At 34.4% G+C, this 21157-nt stretch overlaps 1 protein-coding gene across 15 annotated transcripts in view; it reads right to left on the reverse strand.

Moving 5' to 3' along the window:
- The window catches only part of fgfr2 (fibroblast growth factor receptor 2), a 127079-nt gene that overhangs the window by 70562 nt on the left and 35360 nt on the right, over positions 1–21157 (reverse strand). For 6 of the 15 annotated variants that reach the window (NM_178303.3, NM_001243004.1, NM_001243005.1 and 3 more), the window contains 4 exon segments: positions 321–444; positions 6100–6269; positions 16171–16245; positions 19127–19393. In NM_178303.3, coding sequence (NP_840088.2) covers positions 321–444; positions 6100–6269; positions 16171–16245; positions 19127–19393 — 636 coding nt within the window. 15 annotated transcript variants of the gene reach the window in all.

The following is a 21157-nucleotide window of genomic DNA, read 5'->3' on the forward strand; positions in this document are numbered from 1 at the left end:
AAATTAAACTAAACTAAACTAAACTAAACTAAACTAAACTAAACTAAACTAAACTAAACTAAACTAAACTAAACTAACTTCTCTGGAGCTTTTAGTCCTTGAATATGAAGACTTTAGTTAACACAGAAAATACTTTTTAGTCTGAAAACTTCACTTGTTTTCATAAATATATCTTTGATATCATATTTGGTTGAAATGTTACCTAAAACATTATGAAAGCAACTGCAATCACTCTGAATGCTTTTAATGATGCTGAAAATTCAGCTTTGCATCACACAATCTTTAAAAAAGCATCTAAACACACTTGTAAACAGACTCACCAACGACATCCAGCGTGTATGTGTGATTGATGGAGCCATACTGGTTCTCCACCAGACAGGTGTAGTTTCCTTTATCAGAGGGAACCACGCTCTCCATGATCAGGGTCCAGTGCTGGAGTCGAACCTGGAACGGGAAAGCGTACAATCAAACACAGAGCACATTCAGTGCAGTTTACAGACTTGTTGTTTATGCAGCGTGCACATATCTGGCGCACACACAAACAAACACACACAGGTGGCTGTTTCTGATTCTTGAATTCATCTCAAACAAATCCCAGCATCCATTAACTCTCACGCTACATTTTCATTGATGCAATTTCGTTCGAAAACACACAGTGGTCTGCCTGGCATACAAACCACTCTGGAGACTTTTCGATGAAATTAAAAAATAAGAGAAATTAAAATAGGATTGTGGTATCAAAATTGTTAATTTTAAGGTTGTCTATTAGCTAGTGTGTTCCAAAACAGTCACAAAATCCATGTTTGTAAAATATAAAACAGATACAAACATCCAACGCTTGCAGTTTGTCACTAAATTCATTTTTCACGTCAGCTCATGCTTCAGTTTCTCATCAAATCTTCTGACCAATCAAATGCTCTCAAGTATCTGACATGCCCCGCCCCCTTCAAGACGCTTCTCATTTGCTTTTCATGTGATGCGCTTGAGCTCAAACTACTCTCACTGGCAGAGATGTGATTAAAAAAGGGAGGAGCTACAGTTTGTCCCACCCTCTCTTTAGGTTTCAGGTGAGATTATGTCAACCATCGAATAAAATAATGACCATTTCAAAGCATTTTAATATTGAACAAACTATTATTGCGATAATGATCACATTCTTAATACATCGTGCAGCTCTAGTTGAGAAAGCGACTGGCCCTTAAGACGAGTGCTTTTGTTTTTTTCGTTTTTTTTTCTCGAGTGAGAGCACCATGGGATCAGTAATATGGCTGTGTGGACAGACGGCGAGCTGCGCCCCCACCGCAGGAATGCAGCTCTCGTGACTGCAGGCCACAAACTCCAGCCGCTCCTCCATAGAGACTCTCAATCCACAAGCCTGATCCAACACTCGGCCTTCAGAGACACGTCTAATGATGCCTCGGCCACTGCAGGCACCGCAGCTTATCTGAGTTATGCAATGCTTTTATTTATTTCACAGAGCATCTCATATCTTATGTACACTAAAAGCCGCAGTCTGGGCGAAGGGTGGTGGCCTTTCCTGAAAATTCTTTTGCATGTTCTAAAATTAGTATAAAATCAGGGTTTCTGCAAGTTTAAGACTTTAAGATATTTTAAGACAATTATGAATGAAATTTTAGACTAATACAGGGCCTAGCTAAACGCTATGGAGTTTTTTTTGCCATACATATATATATATATATATATATATATATATATATATATATATATATATATATATATATATATATATATATATATATATATATATATATATATATTATAATTTAATACATTTAATAATAAAATAATTACAATTTATCAATAAAAATGTTTTTAGCAAAAATTTATTTTAGCAAAATATTTTAAATGTTAATATCTCCGGTTGTATACATGCATTTTTTTCAACACAAACTTGAAAATAACAAAAAATTATAGCTTTTAAAAAGTTTTTTAAACTATAAAAAACTAAATTGGGATGGCACGGTGGTTCAGTGGTTAGCACTGTTGCCTCACAGCAAGATGGTCGCTGGTTCGAGTCCCGGCTGGTCTAGTTGGCACTTCTGTTTGGAGTTTGCATCTTCTCCCCCTGTTAGCCTGGGCTCTAGTTTCACCCACAGTCTAAACAGGTGAACTGAATAAACTAAATTGAGTGTAGTGTATGAGTGTGTGTCTGAATGTGAGAGTGTATGGGTGTTCCCTAGTACCGGGTTGCGGCTGGAAGGGCATCCACTGTGTAAAACATATGCTGGATAAGTTGGCAGTTCATTCTGCTGTGGCGACCCCTGATAATTAAGAGACTAATCTGAAGGAAAATGAATGAATGAAGGAATTTATTGGTGTGGCAGGACAAAACTTGGTGGTAAAACTTTTTAAATGTTTTAATAAAAGAATTATACCTACGGATTTCCTATGAATAGTATTGATCATCCAGGTCTATCGCGCAACTAATGAAAACATAAGGATTATTAACGTTAAAACTTGATTATCAGTCAAGCATTATAGGCTGAAGCTAAATAACAATGCCAACATGTTGTAAATCCAATGTGTCATCAAACTAATTTTACAATCAAATTTAATTCTTAGTTTTTATTTAAAAAGTCCTAAATTTAATGTTTTAAGCATAAATTTGACATTAAATTCAAATTTTTGTAAATTAATTATTAATCATTTAATTACACTAATTATTAATTTATATAATAAAAGTTTAAACATTCTTAAGTCAATGTGTCTGCCAACAAAAACTTTAGAATTAAATTAATTTGGGGAAATAAATCATTACATTTTACTTTACAAAATAAAATCACCTAAACGTAACGTGTAAGAAAACATAGACTTTACAATTACATTAAATTTAGTAAATAGAACACTAAATTTTATTGAGAAAAGTTACATTTTCACAAAAACTACGGCTTTAATTGCAGTTCTGGATAGTTTTGCATTTAAAAAAAAATAGATAAAATAACAATAACATTTAATTATTAATCAAAGGTTTGTGTAAATGACTGATTATGACTTTATTAACAACATAAGAAAAACATATTTGTAAAAACACTACATGCAACAAGTCAGAAAAAAAACACACACACACACACACACACTTTTTTTTTTTTTTTTTTTTTTTGCATTTTGCATTTTAACATCATTTTAAGAGTCTTAAAAATTAAAAATGACCAAAATCTCAAAATAATTTTAGGCCATTTAAAGGTCTTACATTTACTGTCGTAAATCCTTTTTTAAAAAGGTCTTAATTTTCCTTTGTTAATGTGTAGCTACCCAAACTGGCCATTAACACCAATACAACCACCAATTATTTTCCTTACAATAACATTTGTCTAAATGTTCTCCATGTATTTACTGCTGAGGACACTGACATGCACAGATTGTTGTGCATAGATTTTGTTTATGCTAACATTCATTCATTCATTCATTTTCATTTGTTTTTTAATTTCATTGGCCTTTATTCATCAGGGGTTGCCACAGCGAAATGAACCGCCAACTATTCCAGCATATGTTTTACGCCTTTCCAGCTGCAACCCAGTACTGGGAAAATACTGATAAATATCAATTCTGAAAAATACTTATAAATACAATTTTTCTTTAATAAAAAATGACATCAACAACTATAAATAATACATAAGAACAAGATTATCAAAAACAGTTTTACTTTGGATATTGATTTTCAAAGGGCTCATATTTAAAAACATTTTCTCCAGATTAAAGTCTATGTCTGATATAATATAATATAATTAAGTCTGTTTTATTTTTAATTAGATAATTTGTTTTACTTATTTATACAGGGACATGACTTGTGCCAGAGTTACAGTAGCTATAAAGCTAATTTAAGTCTGTAGTCCCTGAGCAGGAAGTTGTAACAAAATTAACAATATTAAATAATAAAAAAAACAGAACATATACACAATACATCATAGTCAATAAGTTTAAGATTATGGAATAAAGCAGGTGATGGTCTTATAGTAGGACATGTGCGAGTTTTCAGATCATCCGAGCGTGAGCAGCTCAATCATTAGTGAGCTTCTGTGCAGATCAGCTGTGTTTTCAGAAGAGGAAGTGCAAACAGACACTGATCGGGGTACATCGACCAATGGCAAACCCCACACTTCTATTACACTTTAACCAAGTGTCAATGCTGCTGCACCAGCTCTTAAACACTGACATTTCTAACTAACCTCGGAATTACTTATACCTAAAATATTTTTAAAAGCAAAGGTGTTAAAGATTTATTATTTATAGGCTAAGCAATCAATTACATTTCTCATAGACACTCATAAAGTGGGGTTTAAAGGGATAGTTCACCCAAAGCTGAAAATTCTGTCATCATTTACCCATTCTCCATTTTTTTCTTTGCTTCTTTCTCCTGTTGAACCCAAAAGAAGATATTTCGATAAACACTGGAAATCTGTAACCACTGACTTCCATAGTATTTGTTTTTCTTACTGTAGAAGTCAACGGCTGCAGATTTCTAACATTCTTCAAAACATCTTTTTTTGGGTTCAACAAGAAAAAAAAACTCATTAAGGCAGGGGTCACCAATCCTGGTCCTGGAGGGCCGGTGTCCCTGCAGGGTTTAGCTCCAACTTGCCTCAAGTAACCTGCCTGGATGTTTCAAGCATACCAAGTAAGACCTTGATTAGCTTGTTCAGGTGTGTTTGATTAGGGTTGGAGCTAAAATCTGCAGGACACCGGCCCTCCAGGAACAAGTTTGGTGACCACTGCATTAAGGTATGAAAGGGAGAGGAGAGTAAACGGTCAATTTAAATTTTTGGGTGAACTATCCCCTTAATTCTAAAACCTCTGTAGAAGCTATAAAAAACTGACAAAAAATTCAATTTGGTCAAGTTTAGTATAAACATTCTGAATGACCCATCAGAATTCTGCTGGTTCCAGTGTTAATAGTGAGACCATATAAGAAATAATCGGTAAAATTTCTTAAGATAACCTATATTCACCATAAAGAGAACATTGTCCAAAGTAAAGGTTGTTAACAACACTGTAAGAACTGCAGGGTTACATACAAATTTTTCATGTTGTCCTGACACAAATCCACTAATTTAACATAACTGATTGAGCATAAAACAATTAAGTTTCCTCCAAATCCAGAATTATGTACTTTTAGCTCATTTAAAATAAGTACTGTTAACAAGCAGCAAAACATTTTTTGAGTATGTGGATGTTAAAAAAAAAATTCATACTAGTTGATTATTTGGTAATAAAAGTGGCTTATATGAAAGGCAAAGGCCTCTAGATGACGCTTCTTTTAGTAAAAATAAAATATGATCATGTCTTGATTTTTACTTATCTAATTAGGGCAGTAAAGTCTGATTTTTTTAGACAAAAGTCTTGTCACTTAACAGAAATAATGTCCAGTATAGAATATAAAGTCATGCTGCAGTGGAAACAGAATGAATATTGTGTCTGACTCCATCATGAGCTTGGAGGACTGCATCCATACATCTCTGCAATGACTCAAATCACTGATTTATAAGAAAGCGTTCTTGCAGGACTCCCAGAGTTCATCAAGATTCTTTAGATTCATCTTCAGTGCCTTCTCATTTATCTTACCCCAGACATGCTCAATAATGTTCATGTCTGGAGACTGGGCTGGCCAATCCTGGAGCACCTTGACCTTCTTTGCTTTCAGGAGCTTTGATGCAGAGGCTGAAGTACGAGAAGGAGCGCTATCCTGCTGAAGAATTTGCCCTCTCCAGTGGTTTCTAATGTAATAGACAGCACAAATGTCTTTATACCTCAGGCTGTTGATGTTGCCATCCACTCTGCAGATCTCTCACACGCCCCCATACTGAATGTAACCCCAAACCATGATTTTTCCATCACAAAACTTGACTGATTTCTAAGAGAATCTTGCTTCCATGCGGGTTCCAGTAGGTCTTCTGCAGTATGTGTGATGATTGGGATGCAGTTCAACAGATGATCCATCTGAGAAATCTACTTTCTGACACTTTTCCAAATGATCAGCAAGTAGTCAAGTTATTATGTGTTGCTCTTACAACTGGGATTGATGACAAGACCTTTGCCAGGTAGTTAATTATAAAGAGCACAGCACAAGTGCTGATCTCTTACCTTGTAGCCGCCCATGCGATCCTCCTGTCTGAAGGGTTTTGCGTTTTTCAGCCAGCGCATTTTGGGTTTAGGATTTCCGGCTGCCGCGCAGCGAAACTTCACCGTGTTGGCCGCCGGGACGGCATGCAGCTTCTTCTCCATCTTCTCTGGAAAGGTCCAATATGGCAGCCCTGAGAGAAAGAAAAAAGTGTTTACCAACAGTGTATCAACAAGGCTTATGCTGATCATACAATTGTTGAGCAATTTTGCTTTGATGATGTCAACAATGGGCAACCAGGTGAAACACTAATTAGAGCGTCCCACTTTATATTAAGTGGCCTTAACTACTAAAGTACTTATTGTGTGTATAATGTATTGCACAACACTTATGGTGCTACTGAGATGAAGTTATTCCAAGCATCGAAGACTTTTGAGGACAACACATACACTTAATGCACAAATACACTTCATTGAACATACAAACATCGCCTATACTATATACCTGCAGGTTAACTGTTTATATACAACAACTTTAACTGTTAAAATCTATTAGCACAAGTTAGGTGGTATGGGTAGGGTTAAATGTAGGTTAAGGTGTAAGGGTAAGGTCAACAGCGTAATTATAAATGTAAGTACATAGTTTAAATAAAGATGCAATTACACATTATGAATATGAAAGTACAATGTAATAACATGTATGCCAATAATAAGAACATAGTACCAATGTATTTCATTAATGTAAGTACCTAGTACTTAATGCGACTTATTATAAAGTGGGACCAATTAGGAGAATGGGACAGAGATACAATATTGTTGGAAACTCTCATTAGGAAACAGCTAAGTCGTCTGACCAATCAGATGCGCTCTAGTATCTGACATGTCCGGCCCCCTTCATATCACTTCTCATTTGCTTTTCATTTAATGCGCTTGAGCTCAGCCACTCTCACTGGCAAAGCTGTGATGAAACAAAACACTATTGGCTGTTTTTTAAAAAGAGAGAACAGCTACTATATGTCCCACCCATGTCTTCGTGTTTCAGGTAAGATTACGATAAACACTGAAAAAAAAAAAAAATCACATTTCAAAGCGCATCTCGGGATCCTTTAAGATTGCATGAGGTTTTGATATGCATCACAAAACAAATTTCCAGGCAAACTGGAGGTTTATCATCTACACCTCTGCGCTTATCTGCTTTCAGCAGTTCATACATCAGCCGCTGACATCTACAGTGGGCTTTCTAGATCTATGTTTATGGAAAAACTCAAGATGAAAGCCAAAAACAGTAGCTCTTGGATTGCACCGTCAGCCAAAAAAGAAACTCAATGGTTTAGAGTCCTGAAGATCAGCTTTCAATTAATCAATGAACAAATGGAATGTGTCGTGATAGATAAATGCAATTACTTTAAATAAATATGACAGTTATTGCACTGTGCTTACTGTCTAATTTGCACTTTGACTTAAGTATTAATTCTCACTACTTACTAGTGGTTTATTGACTGCCTATTATTAAAGTATATAATCTACATGATCTTATTCTACATCCCTAATTATACCTAAAGCTAACTGCTACTTTAATATTATATATATATATATATATATATATATATATATATATATATATATATATATATATATATGTATATGTATATATATACATATATATACATATACATATATATACATATATATATATACATATATATATATATATATATATATATATATATATATACACACACACACACACACACACACACACACACACACACACACACACACACACACACACACACACACACACACACACACACACACATACATACATACATACATACATATATATATATATATATATATATATATATATATATATATATATATATATATATATATGGCGCAGTAGGTAGTGCTGTTGCCTCACAGCAACAAGGTCTCTGGGTCACTGGTTCGAACCTCAGCTCAGTTGCCGTTTCTGTGTGGAGTTTGCATGTTCTCCCTGCCTTCGCGTGGGTTTCCTCTGGGTTTTCCGGTTTCCCCCACAGTCCAAAGACATGTAGTACAGGTGAATATATATATATATATATATATATATATATATATATATATATATATATATATATATATATATATATATATATATATATATATATATATAAATATATAAATATATATATATATATATATATATATATATATATATATATATATATATATATATATATATATATATATATATGAAATAGTAATCAGATATGGTTACATTTTATTTTACGGTAAAATTCTCATTATTAACTAAGACTATTAGCTCAATAAACTACTAATTTGCTGCTTATTAAAAGTTCTTAAGGTATTTTTTGGGTTAGAAATGTTGTATTGAAAACCACCTGCAATAAAGTACACTGTAAAAAGACATTGCTGTAAAATTAACAGTATTAGTATTCATTTTGGTTGCCAGTAAAACTGTAAATTAACAATTACAATTGTGCTGTAAAACTGCAGCACAATTGTAATTGTTCATTTACATTGAGCTTTTAAATTTTACAGTATTACTGGCAATCTTGGCAAAATCTTTTGCCAGTTGTTTGGCAATGTTGGCTTTTTTACAGCATTTTTTACAGCTTATTTTATTTCAGGCGACATTTCTGATTTTTAAAACTTGATTTGTTTAATTATTGTTTAGAATTAATTCATATGTGGTAACAATGTAGTTTAAGTACCAATTCCCACTATTAACTACAAGCTAATTACCTGCTTATTATTAAGATATTGCCACCAAAATTGTTAGTAATACTGTAACCTTTACAGCTATTTTTTATAGTGTACTAAAGCTGAAAGAACACAAACGCATTAAAACCAATACAGGCTCATTATTGATACGTACCCCTGCATACATTTCTGGACAGTGCAAAATATGTCCCAGGAGCTACAATTTTTGTAGTTTTTGTTTTCGTAAATCCACCAGAGGCCGATGTGTACGCTTTTTCAGATCTCAAATTTCTCTCGAGTGCCATTTGCCCCTGCTATTCTCACCTAAATCCATCACAGGCTGCTGTCGACTGACTGACTGAGTGACCGATCGATCCCCCAAAACGCCCCCTTCCCTAAACCCAATCGACAGTGTTTTCAACACCAATCCAGAAAAAGAAAAGCCCTCACGGCCGGCTGATTTTTATCATGTTTTTAGACCTTACCACGTTCTCACCATTATTTACATGTTTATTTTATTTTTTGCCTTTCGTTTTTGTCTTACCTGCTTTCTGGAACCATTCTTCGCAAGGCTCAAGCTACTGGGCAAGCTGGTAAAAGCAGAAAATCCGTCCACACGGACTTAAGCGGTCAGAAACAGAAGCCGTCTACACCATCATACCACCCCCGTAGCATTCATTTTAAACACGACATGCATCCATACGTAGCTCTGGCTACATAATTTGCACTCTCCAGAAATGTATACAGGTGTACGTTTTCACAATGAGCCTGTGTTGAATGAAACCTATACAGTAAAACATTAAACATGACACCCATTTAAATTCAACCCAAACGCCCCAATAATGAGAAAGCAGGAGCTGTCTGCCTCTCAGCAAGAGGAAACAGCAAGGCATGATGGTCATGGATGCAAATCGAAACAGTTATTCACACTCGCAGCGCTGCATGACCGCACCGCCCATCTGCTTAATAGATGTCTGCAACTCACAGTGAGCGGCGACTTAAATTAAAACATACTCTCCGAAAATACACAAGAGAAAAGAGGATAAAACAAGTCGGCCCGAAAGCACAGCGGCTTGCCAAGAAGGAACTGGACCATCACATCCAATTTCTTTTGTTCGACAGACACGCTAACCGGAAGGCTGCAAAATGACTTGATATGAGACTTGTAAACAGACATCTTCCCTTCAGCGTGAAGGCAGGCTAATTGGTTTTCAAACTCAACCCTTTTCTATCTATCTATCTGTCTGTCTGTTTTCTTTCCTCACCACTCATCTCATCTTGAGGGTTTTCATTTACAACGGTCATTTCTCTTTGACCTAAATCCCCCTGTGGACACCATAATATATACAGTTGAAGTCAGAATTATTAGCCCTCCTGTATATTTTCCCATTTTGGTTTAATGGAAGTTTTTAACACATTTCTAAACATAATAGTTTTAATAACTCATTTCTAATAACTGATTTGTTTTATCTTTGCCATGATAACAGCACATAATATTTGACTAGATATTTTTCAAGATACTAGTATTTAGCTAAAAGTGATATTTAAAGGCTTAATTAGGTTAATTAGGGCAAGTTAGGGTAATTAGGCAAATCATTGTATAACAATGGTTTGTTCAATAGACAATCGAAAAAAAAATTGCTTAGGGGGGCTAATAATATTGACCTTAAAAGAGATTTCGTGTAAATGCCTGACTTATTACAGCTTACTTAAAGAAACACTCCACTGTTTTTGGTTGAATAGGCTAAATTTACATCTCCCCTATAGTTAAACAGTTAAATTTTACTTTTTTTTTTTTATTTATTCAGCCTATCTTTGGCTCTGACAGAAGCAATTTTAGCTTAGCTTAGCTTAGCATAGTTTATTGAATCGGATTAGACCATTAGCATCCTGTCAAAAATGACCAGAGTTTTGAGAGCTTGACTTTTCTGTAGTGACACTGTGTACCAAGACCAAAATAATGTTGCTATTTTCTAGGCTGATATGGCTAGAAATTATATTCTCAGCAGTGTTTGAAAATTGGCTAATTTCCATCAATATAACCATCTGCTTGCACAAGAAGCGTGACTTGCAATCATAAAGATATTTGTGAGAAATGATTCAGAACATATTTTTATTCTTATAATTTTCCTAAATATTTGACATCATATGTAATATTTTTGGACTATTTTCAGGCGCTAAGTAATTTCATTGCACTGCTACAGTCATAGTGCAACAGCAAAATTCCTTGATAATTACACCAGAATGAGAGTAGAGTTCCTAACAAGATCAGTCCAGCAAAAATAGCAACTTTTAATGTTATGTCAGTCAAGAAACAAGAGAAAGTCAAGCTTCAAATTGAAAAATTATCAAAATTCTGGTCATTTTTAAGTGAGATGCTAACGGTCTAATCCAATTCAATGATCTATGCTAAGCTAAGCTAAGCTAAAAGCGCTCCTGCTAGATCCAGAGATCTACTGAATGGATTTAAAAACAGCAAAACTCAAATGTTTAACTCATGGAGAGCTATAAAATGAGCATATTTCCAAAAAATAAAATGGAGTGTAGTGAAGATGAGAATGACATTGTGACAAAAGAGTCAAATAGGTCCTGGGAAAACCTAAAACAGGTGACCTCAAGTAAAAGATGGACTGACCGACATTCAAACATGGCTTTCTAGAAGAAACAATCAACAAATACCAATGCTATCTGCACAGATCTGTAGGTAAACAGAAACACTGAGACATCCCAGCAGCTAATTCCTTTAGATTAGGCATCCAAAATACATCCAAACCAGACTTTCAGTCTTTAAACAATCCCAGTGTTGTGTACTCCAGCGCACCTCATCCGAGGGCAAAACATTTCACAAATAAAGGAAACTTTCTCGTGAGAGGAGGGAAAAAATTGGTGTTTTTTGAGACCGCTGTTGTTGAGGCCGCTTTTGCACAGAAAATATCAAAGAGCTTTGAGTGGTTGAGCTGGGCAGAAATCCAACCCACCGAGCCCGAAAACCGCCCCGAGCACAATGCTAAACACCCCTCCATCCCGAGCCCAATCCACTCATACGCAGCCAAAGGCCAGACCTCCAAAACATACGCAGAGAAGTGTTGGTGCAGATCCAAACCAGAGCCCATTAGCTGAGAGACGTCGCTCCACCCCGCTTTCCAACAAGCCTCTTTAATATTTAGATTTGCAAAACTCAAAACAGATTTCGTTGGGTATGATGCGTGTTTCGACAGTGGAAATGTAGTCAACGTCAATTTCTTCACTTGTCACAGCTTCACATTCATGTGAAGTTAACAAAAAGCTCTGACTTCAACAAAAGAGCGCTGAATGACTAAATAAAGCATTGAAGTTTTCCATTTTTATTCCAACAAGCCTCTTTAATATTTAGATTTGCAAAACTAAAAACAGATTTCGTTGGGTACGATGCTCGTTTCGACAGTGGAAATTTCTTCACCTGCCACTGATTGACATACACATGAAGTGAACGAAAACCTCTGACTTTAACATCAGTGTTGAATGATGACATATATGCATATGTTTTTGAATGTCCACTTATCAGTACATTTTGGGATAAGGTATTTCAAACTGTCTCAGAATTGTGTGAGGTGTTTATTTCTAAATCTCCCAATATCTGTTTATTGAATGATGATTATTATCTAAACTTAAACACTTTCCAAGGCAGGATATTTGCACTAACTGCAGCTGAGAAGGTTATGTTTAAAATATGGCATGAACTTGCATTCCCAGCGGATAAAATGTGGCTTATTGAACTGAAAAATATTGCGCTGTTGGAACATTCTACAGCAAAAATTAACAGAGCTTAACCCCATACAATCAAAGCATGGTCTGATTTTATTAAGACAATTTCTTATATTATAACTAGATTATTCTCACCCCAGATTTTTTCTTTTCCTGTGTATTGTTATTTTTTTAAGAATTATTTATTTTAATAATATTCTCATTTTTTTATGTATTTTCATTTAATGCAAACCCTGGCTAGTATATAGTTGCCGCTAGCTATGTATGCTGGCTTAGTTCTGCAATAAATAAATAATCACACAAAAAAAACAGTATTGAATGACAAAAAAAACTTTTTGTTTTACTTAATTTTTGATCTTGTAAATGGGTTTATGGATGGAAATATCTGTTATTTTGTATATTAGGAAAAAGTGTAAGAGCAACAAATATTAACTTGACGTCTAGGTGATCATTTGGAAAAGTGGCAGAAGGTAGATTTTTCCCTTGAGTCATCTGTTGAACTGCATCCCAATCAGGGCCGGCACGTCCATAGAGGCGACCTAGGCAGCCGCCTAGGGTGGCAGTATAGAGAGGGCGGCGTCCGCGACACTCCCCTTACCACCCGCGTCCTCTGTTATGTCTGCGACACCTCCCTCATAACCCGTGTCCTCAGTTAAATCCACACGTAGGGCGACAGAATAGAGGTCCGCGACACCCGCACGTCCTCAGTTATATCAGCGCATAGGGCAACAGAATAGAGGTCTGCAACACCTCACTTCATTTTCATAACCGGTCACTTTCGTTTTCACATTGGGGTTGAGGGCAGCGTGATCGTCCTCTGCCTAAAGCGGCAGTTCAGCTTGCTCCGGCCCTGATCCCAATCATCACAAATACTGCAGAAGACCTACTAATTTATTAATAAGTGATTTGAGTCAGTGCAGAGATGTATGGATGCAGTCCTCCAAGCTCATGGGAGCTCACAATATTCATTCTGTTTCCACTGCAGTATGACTTTATATTCTATACTGGACATTATTTCTGTTAAATGACAAGACTTTTGTCTAAGCAAAGTCAGACCTTACTGTCCTAACTAAATAATTCAAAATCAAGGCATGATCTTATTTTACTTTGGTCAAATAAGCGTAATCTAGAGGCCTTTGCCTTTCATATAAGCCACTTCTGATACCGAATGATCAATTTGAATAAGTCAAGTTATTATTTGTTGTTCCTAAAAGTTGGATAGGCGACAAGACTTTTTTCAGGTAGTGTATGTGTCTAATAAAAGTGCAAATGTGTCTAAATGGCACAACAGAGGGTTAATAGTCCTTGCAAAAATTACATTTCTGTCACGATTTACTCATCCTTCACTACTATCTTCTGGTGAACACAAAGAAGATATCTTGACAATTGCTGGTTGAGGTCAGCCATTGAACTTGCGTATGACTTTTTTCCTAATATGGAAGTCAATGGGTGACATCAGCAAGCAATTTTCAAAATATGTTCTTTTGTGGTCAACAGAAGAAAGAAACCCATAAACGTTTAAAACCACATGAGGCTGAATAAAAGGGGTAATTTTCATTTTTTGGGCGAGCTATCTCTTTATGGACATTATGAGTTCTATTTTAATGATCTAGGCGTAAAGTCTAAAGCACATGGTGCAAAAGCATTAAGGGCGAGAAAAATATGCTCTGTGCCCTGGCGCATGGTCTAACAGGGCTGTGCGTGTTCTCCTAATGAGTTTTGGTTGTGTTTTGAGAATAACATGCATTAAACCAGTCAGAGTCTCATCTCCCATTCTCTTTAAGAGTCAGTTGCACACACCTCCTTTATAGACCAGCACACCTATGAGTCCCCAAAATGAATTCTATTTAAACAATGTGGCGCATCACGTGAAAATTAGGGTTGCACTGGTCTGAAAATAGCAGTAAATTGTGCCAAATACGTCTTGCGCCTTATTGATATATATGATAGAGATATATATATGATAGGGCTCCAAATGGTGAAAACTGATCTGCCAATGATGGTGTTTATAGTCAATCTTTAGTTTTGTAATTTTGGTATTTATAATTAGGCTTCAAAATGTATAAAAGTTCAGTTTTTTGACAGTTTTATATTGAATTAAATTTATATTTAGGCTTCAAAATGTATAAAAGTTCAGTTTTTTGACAGTTTTATATTGAATTAAATGTGTAAATATCATAAACGCTGTTGGTCACATGGCTTATTCTCCCCAATAACCTTAAGCCAATCGAATTTTGTCAAATAATTGGTCTAAAAAAAAAAATGTCATCCTGTGAGTACTTTACAAGCGATCTTTCCAAACAAAGTGTTGTTATGTGTTGTTATGTTATGTGTTAGACTCATTCCCAAAACTAGAATATCACATAAAACAGCGAATAAAGCAGCGTTTCCATTCAATGTGTCAAACAGAACAAAATCATCACTTCCTGATAAACTTGAGGCAAATATTTAAAATGAAAATGTAGTTTTCTGCAGGAGAAGAAGCCACTGTGGGCCTTTTTTCTTCTATAATAAATGAGCTGCGCCTTAGAAGACGAAATGCAATGAATGCTATTCAGTGACGTCTGGAGGCGTGAGAAGTTCTTTAGGAGCACAGACGCTCAAGACAGCTATAGAGGTAATAATAATAATAATAATAATAATAATAATAATAATAATAATAATACTGAACCACTGTGATGACAGACTTTGGCTGAGGGATTTCAGAATGTCCAAGATAACAGTTGTTTAATGTTTCAGAATGTGCTCGCTCCACGGGTTTGCTCAGTAATTCCATCCCATTGCAACCATTTTATGATCACATGATGTGTTAAAACCAGCCTGATCTCACAAGGAAACTTAAGTATTTTACGTTTTGTCAGTTTAGTGGCTGATTCGTACAAACTTGTACATGTTCAGTCGTACGAAAATATATGATTTTAAAAAGGAGGCGCGGCAACTAACCCCATGCACCCCTAACCTCAACCGTCATTGGGTGATGAGCAAATCGTACTAAATTGTACGAATTATATCATATAAGTTCATACGAATTAGCCACTAAATCAAAAAGTTCCGAATTGCAGTGAGATTGCGTTGGTTAAAACAGGATCACACAACTTTTTTTGAGTACATGCTGGATTTTATAGAGTAAAAGTTTTTCCATTATAGTTTATGCACATTTGTTTCTTATTGGCTAAAAATAGTTCCTACAAAATGTGCATTAAAACATGTGAACAAAACCATAGCTATTGATAAACAAGTCTGTTTTTATACTTCATTCACATTCAACCTCGGGTCCTTCCATTTCCTCACAGTTCAATTCAAAACACATCTCTTAGCAGGTAAATTACAGACAGGCCTCTCAAGGAGCAGCAATCTGAGAAGGAAAGTGCACAAAAGACACAAAGAAAGAAGGAAAGACGGAGCCTGGAATTTTGGGAATGTGTCTGCACTGGGATTGCTACACAGTTATCATCAGTCACCTCAATCTGTCCTTTTTAAAGAATGCGCTTTCAACATTGCCACAGTCAGTGTTGCACAAATGAAATGCCTTTACTAATGTGTAAAAAGCATTGTGTTGTAGTTGTCAACATTCTCTAGAAATATGACCTCAGACATAAAATTAATTTGAGATGGTAATCAGCCCCCAGTCCCGATACTCACGCATTTGTTCGCCGTCTGCCCCAACATCGTCTGACCGCTCTGTGTCGTCCTCATCGTCACCGGATGAGATGGCATCTGCAGAGAGTACCAGGAATACTTACTTCGGTTTTTGCCTTTACTACTGGCAGTGAATATAGTACAATTTAATATTAATAAAGTATTAGTTATAGTTTTACTGAAACCCTGAAGCTGTTTTAGCAATGATCTATGACTTTGTTGTTTATTTGTTATGATTATTTAGATTGAATACTTATTATTTATATATGTGCTACATATTTAAACTGATTACCTTAACATATCAATATATAATTATGATTAGATATACAGTATATATATATATATATATATATCATTTTTTATTATTATTATTTTCCCCCAGTATAGTGTTATAGGGATGGGACGATAACCGGTCTAAGGTATACCTAGGTTTTAAAACCACTAAGGTATATGTAGGTTTGTTTTAGTTTGTTTTTATTTTTTGTAAAGAAACCTGTGTCTTTAAAATTAATGTAGACACCAGATGTCAATTATTTATTTTAATTATTTACCCTGATATGTTTACTGTTCCAAAATATTTTAATATAATCAAATATATTGTGTTCAATGGTGAACATTTTTTTTTGTTTTTTACTCAGACATTCAAAAATAAATGATTTTAAAGCAGTACTCACAATACCAAGATACGGTGAAACCGTGATATTTTTAACCAAGGTTATCATACTGTCAGAAACTTAGAACGGCCCATGAATACTGGGATAAAGCTGGAAAGGCATCCGCTGCGTAAAGACATGACTAAATAGTTGTCGGGTCATTCTTCTGTCTGTTCAGCCTAAGGAAATTTATATATATATATATATATATATATATATATATATATATATATATATATATATATATATATATATATATATATATATATATATATATATATATATATATATATACATTATATTATATGCACATGCTTTGATGATTAAATATTTACATAATATGTACATGGTAATAAATATTTAAATTGATTTACATTAGCATATGATTTTGTATTTATGCTTGATATATAACATATATAATATGTAATATATAATATAACCATATTAACCACAGACCCATAATAAAACCATAAAATCACAATTTAATATAAGATAAGATAGCTGAATGCTACTGTGAACGTCATCTGCCAACAATACAAAGAAAAAAATGTTCATGATGTATTAAAACAGACTTAAAAAATGCCTATTTAACACAATCACACAAATAAAAGAGTAAGACAAGCTATCAGCAGGCATTTTAAATAGTCAAACCTGAATACTCAGATCAACGAATGTCGCAAAACAGTACAAACAAATCCAAAACACAGGACGCAATTCCAAACGGAGCATGCAAAGTCACCTGACAGACTACTTTGCATTGAAAAAAACGAAAATCGCGATTAAAACAAGACAACGGCGCCACCAGTGGCAGACAAATATAAGACTTAGAACGTAATTTCGAAGAGAGCATGCAAAGACCACACTGCATCCTAAAGTGTGCTACGAACTGTTAAAATGCAATTAGGAATGAGACAGAACATACAGTGTAAAAAACTGCTTTCTATTTATTTTGTTTGTTTGTTTTTTTGTTTATTTATGCTTTTGAATTACACTTCCGGTCAAAAGTTTCTTTTAAAATAAGCTTCTCCTGCTCACCAAGCCTGCATTTCTTCAATCAACAAATAGTAAAATTGTGAAATGTTATTGCACTGTAAAAAAACTGTTCAAAAGTAGTTTAGAATTTAATTTAATTATTTATTCCACTGTTTTTAATAATGAGTTGTCAGCCTCATTACTCCGGTCTTCAGAATCACATGATCCTTCAGAAATCACTATATTATTATTATTATTATTATTATTATTATTATTATTATTATTGTTGTTGTTGTTATTGGCATCATTATTATTATTTATTTATTTATTTTTATTATTATTATTAATCTAATAGTAATAAAAGCAATGTTGACTGGAGTAATAATTTCATTTGAAACTACATATCATAAGAAAGCAGATATTTAAAATTTTAATAAATATTAAACAATTTAACTATTTTTTACATTTAATAAATGCCGCCTTGAATAATAAAATAATTGTATTTTAATTATTAAATAAAATGAATAATAAAATAAATAAATAAACTGACCCAAACTTTTGACCAGTAGTGTACATTATGGGTCCTTGATTTTACCTCAAACTACTTTTGACGCTTAAAAGTTTGAAAAGTTGATTTTTATTGACTTTTTTCTTATGTCGAAGTGATTTATTGTCTGTATTGATAATTTACAGTACAAAAGCCTGGAAATAAACTGCCATTACTGTTTCTATTATGTTACAGACTTATATCTCTATATATTATTTCTCATACAATTGTTTCAAACTCCTGAAATGTCAATAAAATAAACAACGAACAAAGTCCAAGACAATCGAATAGTAATTGAAAATCTAAAAAGACTTTATTAACTTGGCTATTCTTTAAAAACAGCACTTACCTTCATCAGAATAACTCGTAGAAAAGACGTAGGCACTCTTTTCAAGGAATAGCCATGTTAATAAAGACCTTTTATTTTTTTCACTTATTTTCGAGTACATTGGACTTGTGTTTTCTTTGTTTATCTTTATGAATCCCTTATCCAAATCCGACACATGAACTACCCCTGAAGCACTTTTTGTTTGCTTTTATCAATAAAAGTAACTTGAATCTGTTGAATTTTTAACATGAAAAGCCAACAAATCAAAGATCAAAATCAGATACTGCAATTAAAATCCATAAATAAACATAAAACTCCCGTAATTCACAAAATACACAAACTTTTACTTAACGTATATTTTTACGATGTACTTATACTGCTCTTCTGTTTCAGCCAGACCAGCATAAAGCCAAGTCTCATTCTGCAAATGGCGCCCCCTCTGGTAGACAAGCGTCTCACCTGTAACGTTTACGATGAAGCTAAACACATCGCAGTCCCGCAAGCCCGTGGCACTGCACGAATACAGGCCCGAGTCCTTCGGGGTGGCGTCGCTGATCTGCAGCCAATCCCGAGTTACGAGCGTGCGGTTGTCGGGGCGCAGCGAGGAGCTGTCTTTGGTCCAGACGACGTCATCTGCCCCGGACAGCGGGCACTTGAGCTTGAGCAGCTCACCCGGGTGCACCGAGAACAGGACGGGCACACAGTTTTGGTTTTTGGTTGGAGGCTCTGCAGAGCGAAGAGGGAAAAAAAGAGGACAGGGGTGAAAGAGTGCAGAAAGAAAGAGAGAGAAAGAGTGTAAGATGAAAAACACTGCACCATTAAAACATCCCTAGAGTGACTGGTGTGGAGAACAGGCTTTAATTATGTCATAGTTCACCCAAAAGTGAAAAGTCAAACACAGACACCTCAGAGCGTCCCATTAGCGGTGTGTACAGAGCATGCAGCTGGCCCAGTGGGAAATAGCATGGCATTAGAAGTGAAAGAGGTGCCAGTCGAGAAATAGGGCTTAATATTTGTTCTTTTCATAAACAGAGACTTCAGTTTTCCTTTCCCTGTCGCGTCAACCTCGACCTTGAGGATTAGAATTAAGCTGCTATTGCCAGTTTATTCCATTACGTTGAATTATGCATTACAGGGCTCTACAGTAACTTTATTCACTGACAAAAATGTTATAAAAATGCCAACTGGCCTCAAACGGATCATTACAACACAAAAAAAACAGCAATATACAGTTGAAATCAGAACTTTTAGCCCCCCTTTGATTTTTTTCTCTTTTTTTTTTATATTTCCCAAATGATGTTTAACAGAGCAGGGTAATTTTCGCAGTATGTCTGATAATATTTTTTCTTATGGAGAAAGTCTTATTTGTTTTATTTCGGCCAAAATAAAAGCAGTTTTTAATTTTTTTAACACCATTTTAAGGACAAATTTATTAGCCCATTTAAGCCTTTTTTTTTGATAGTCTACAGAACAAACCATCATAATACAATAAATTTTTTAATTACCCTAACATGCCCGGTTAACCTAATTAACCTAGCTATGCCTTTAAATGTCTCTTTAAGCTGTATCTTGAAAAATATTTAGTGAAATATTATTCACTATCATCATGGCAAAGAAAAAATAAACCAGTTATTAGAAATAAGTTATTAAAACTGTTATTTTTAGAAATGTGTTGAAAAAAAATCTGCTCTCCGTTAAACAGAAATTGGAGAAAAAAAATAATAGGGGGCTAATAATTCTGACTTCAGCTGTATTAGAGCTAAACAATGAAAAAATCGAATATTGCGATATTTTATTTTTCTGCAATAAATGTTAAGATATAAATACAGTTTCACAAGATGGTTTGAAGAGCACTGTTTGATGGTTTTCCGGGGAGTCTAACAGTATTTAGGCACAGAAATTGAATAACCAGATTGCCAAAAAATTACTTTGTCTCGTTTCCAGTCCAAATATCATTAAATTCTTGAAGCAAGTAAAAATATTGTTTTGTTTTCACCGTCGTTAATTAATCTTGTGTTTGCTTTGAAATGTAGACATTTGAACTAGAAACAAGACAAAAATTCTAAGTAAGATTTTTTTTTTTTTTGCATCAATCATATAAATTCCAAATAAATACAGTGATTAAATGTGAGTTTGTAGCTCCTGGTCAACTGTAATTCAGACTAAAGATTGCATAACTTTGCGATGTGACTATTGCAGAAGAGCACATTGAGATATCGATGCTAAAATTATATATTGTGTAGCCCTAATATATATATATCTACTTTTTTATTTATTACTTATTGCATGTAGTTTCAAATGAAATTATTTCTCCAGCCATTATTGCTTTTGTTACTTTTACCATTAATAATAATAATAATAAAAACAATTAATATTAGAGTGATTTCTGAAGGATCGTGTGACTCTGAAGACTGGATTAATGAAGCTAAAAATTCATTAAAATTCATTAAAATTACTGGAATAATTTATTAAATTAGATGATAAACTACT

The sequence above is a fragment of the Danio rerio genome, chromosome 13 (assembly GCF_052040795.2).
Source record: "Danio rerio strain M-AB ecotype USA chromosome 13, GRCz13ab, whole genome shotgun sequence".
Taxonomy (NCBI): Eukaryota; Metazoa; Chordata; class Actinopteri; order Cypriniformes; family Danionidae; genus Danio; species Danio rerio.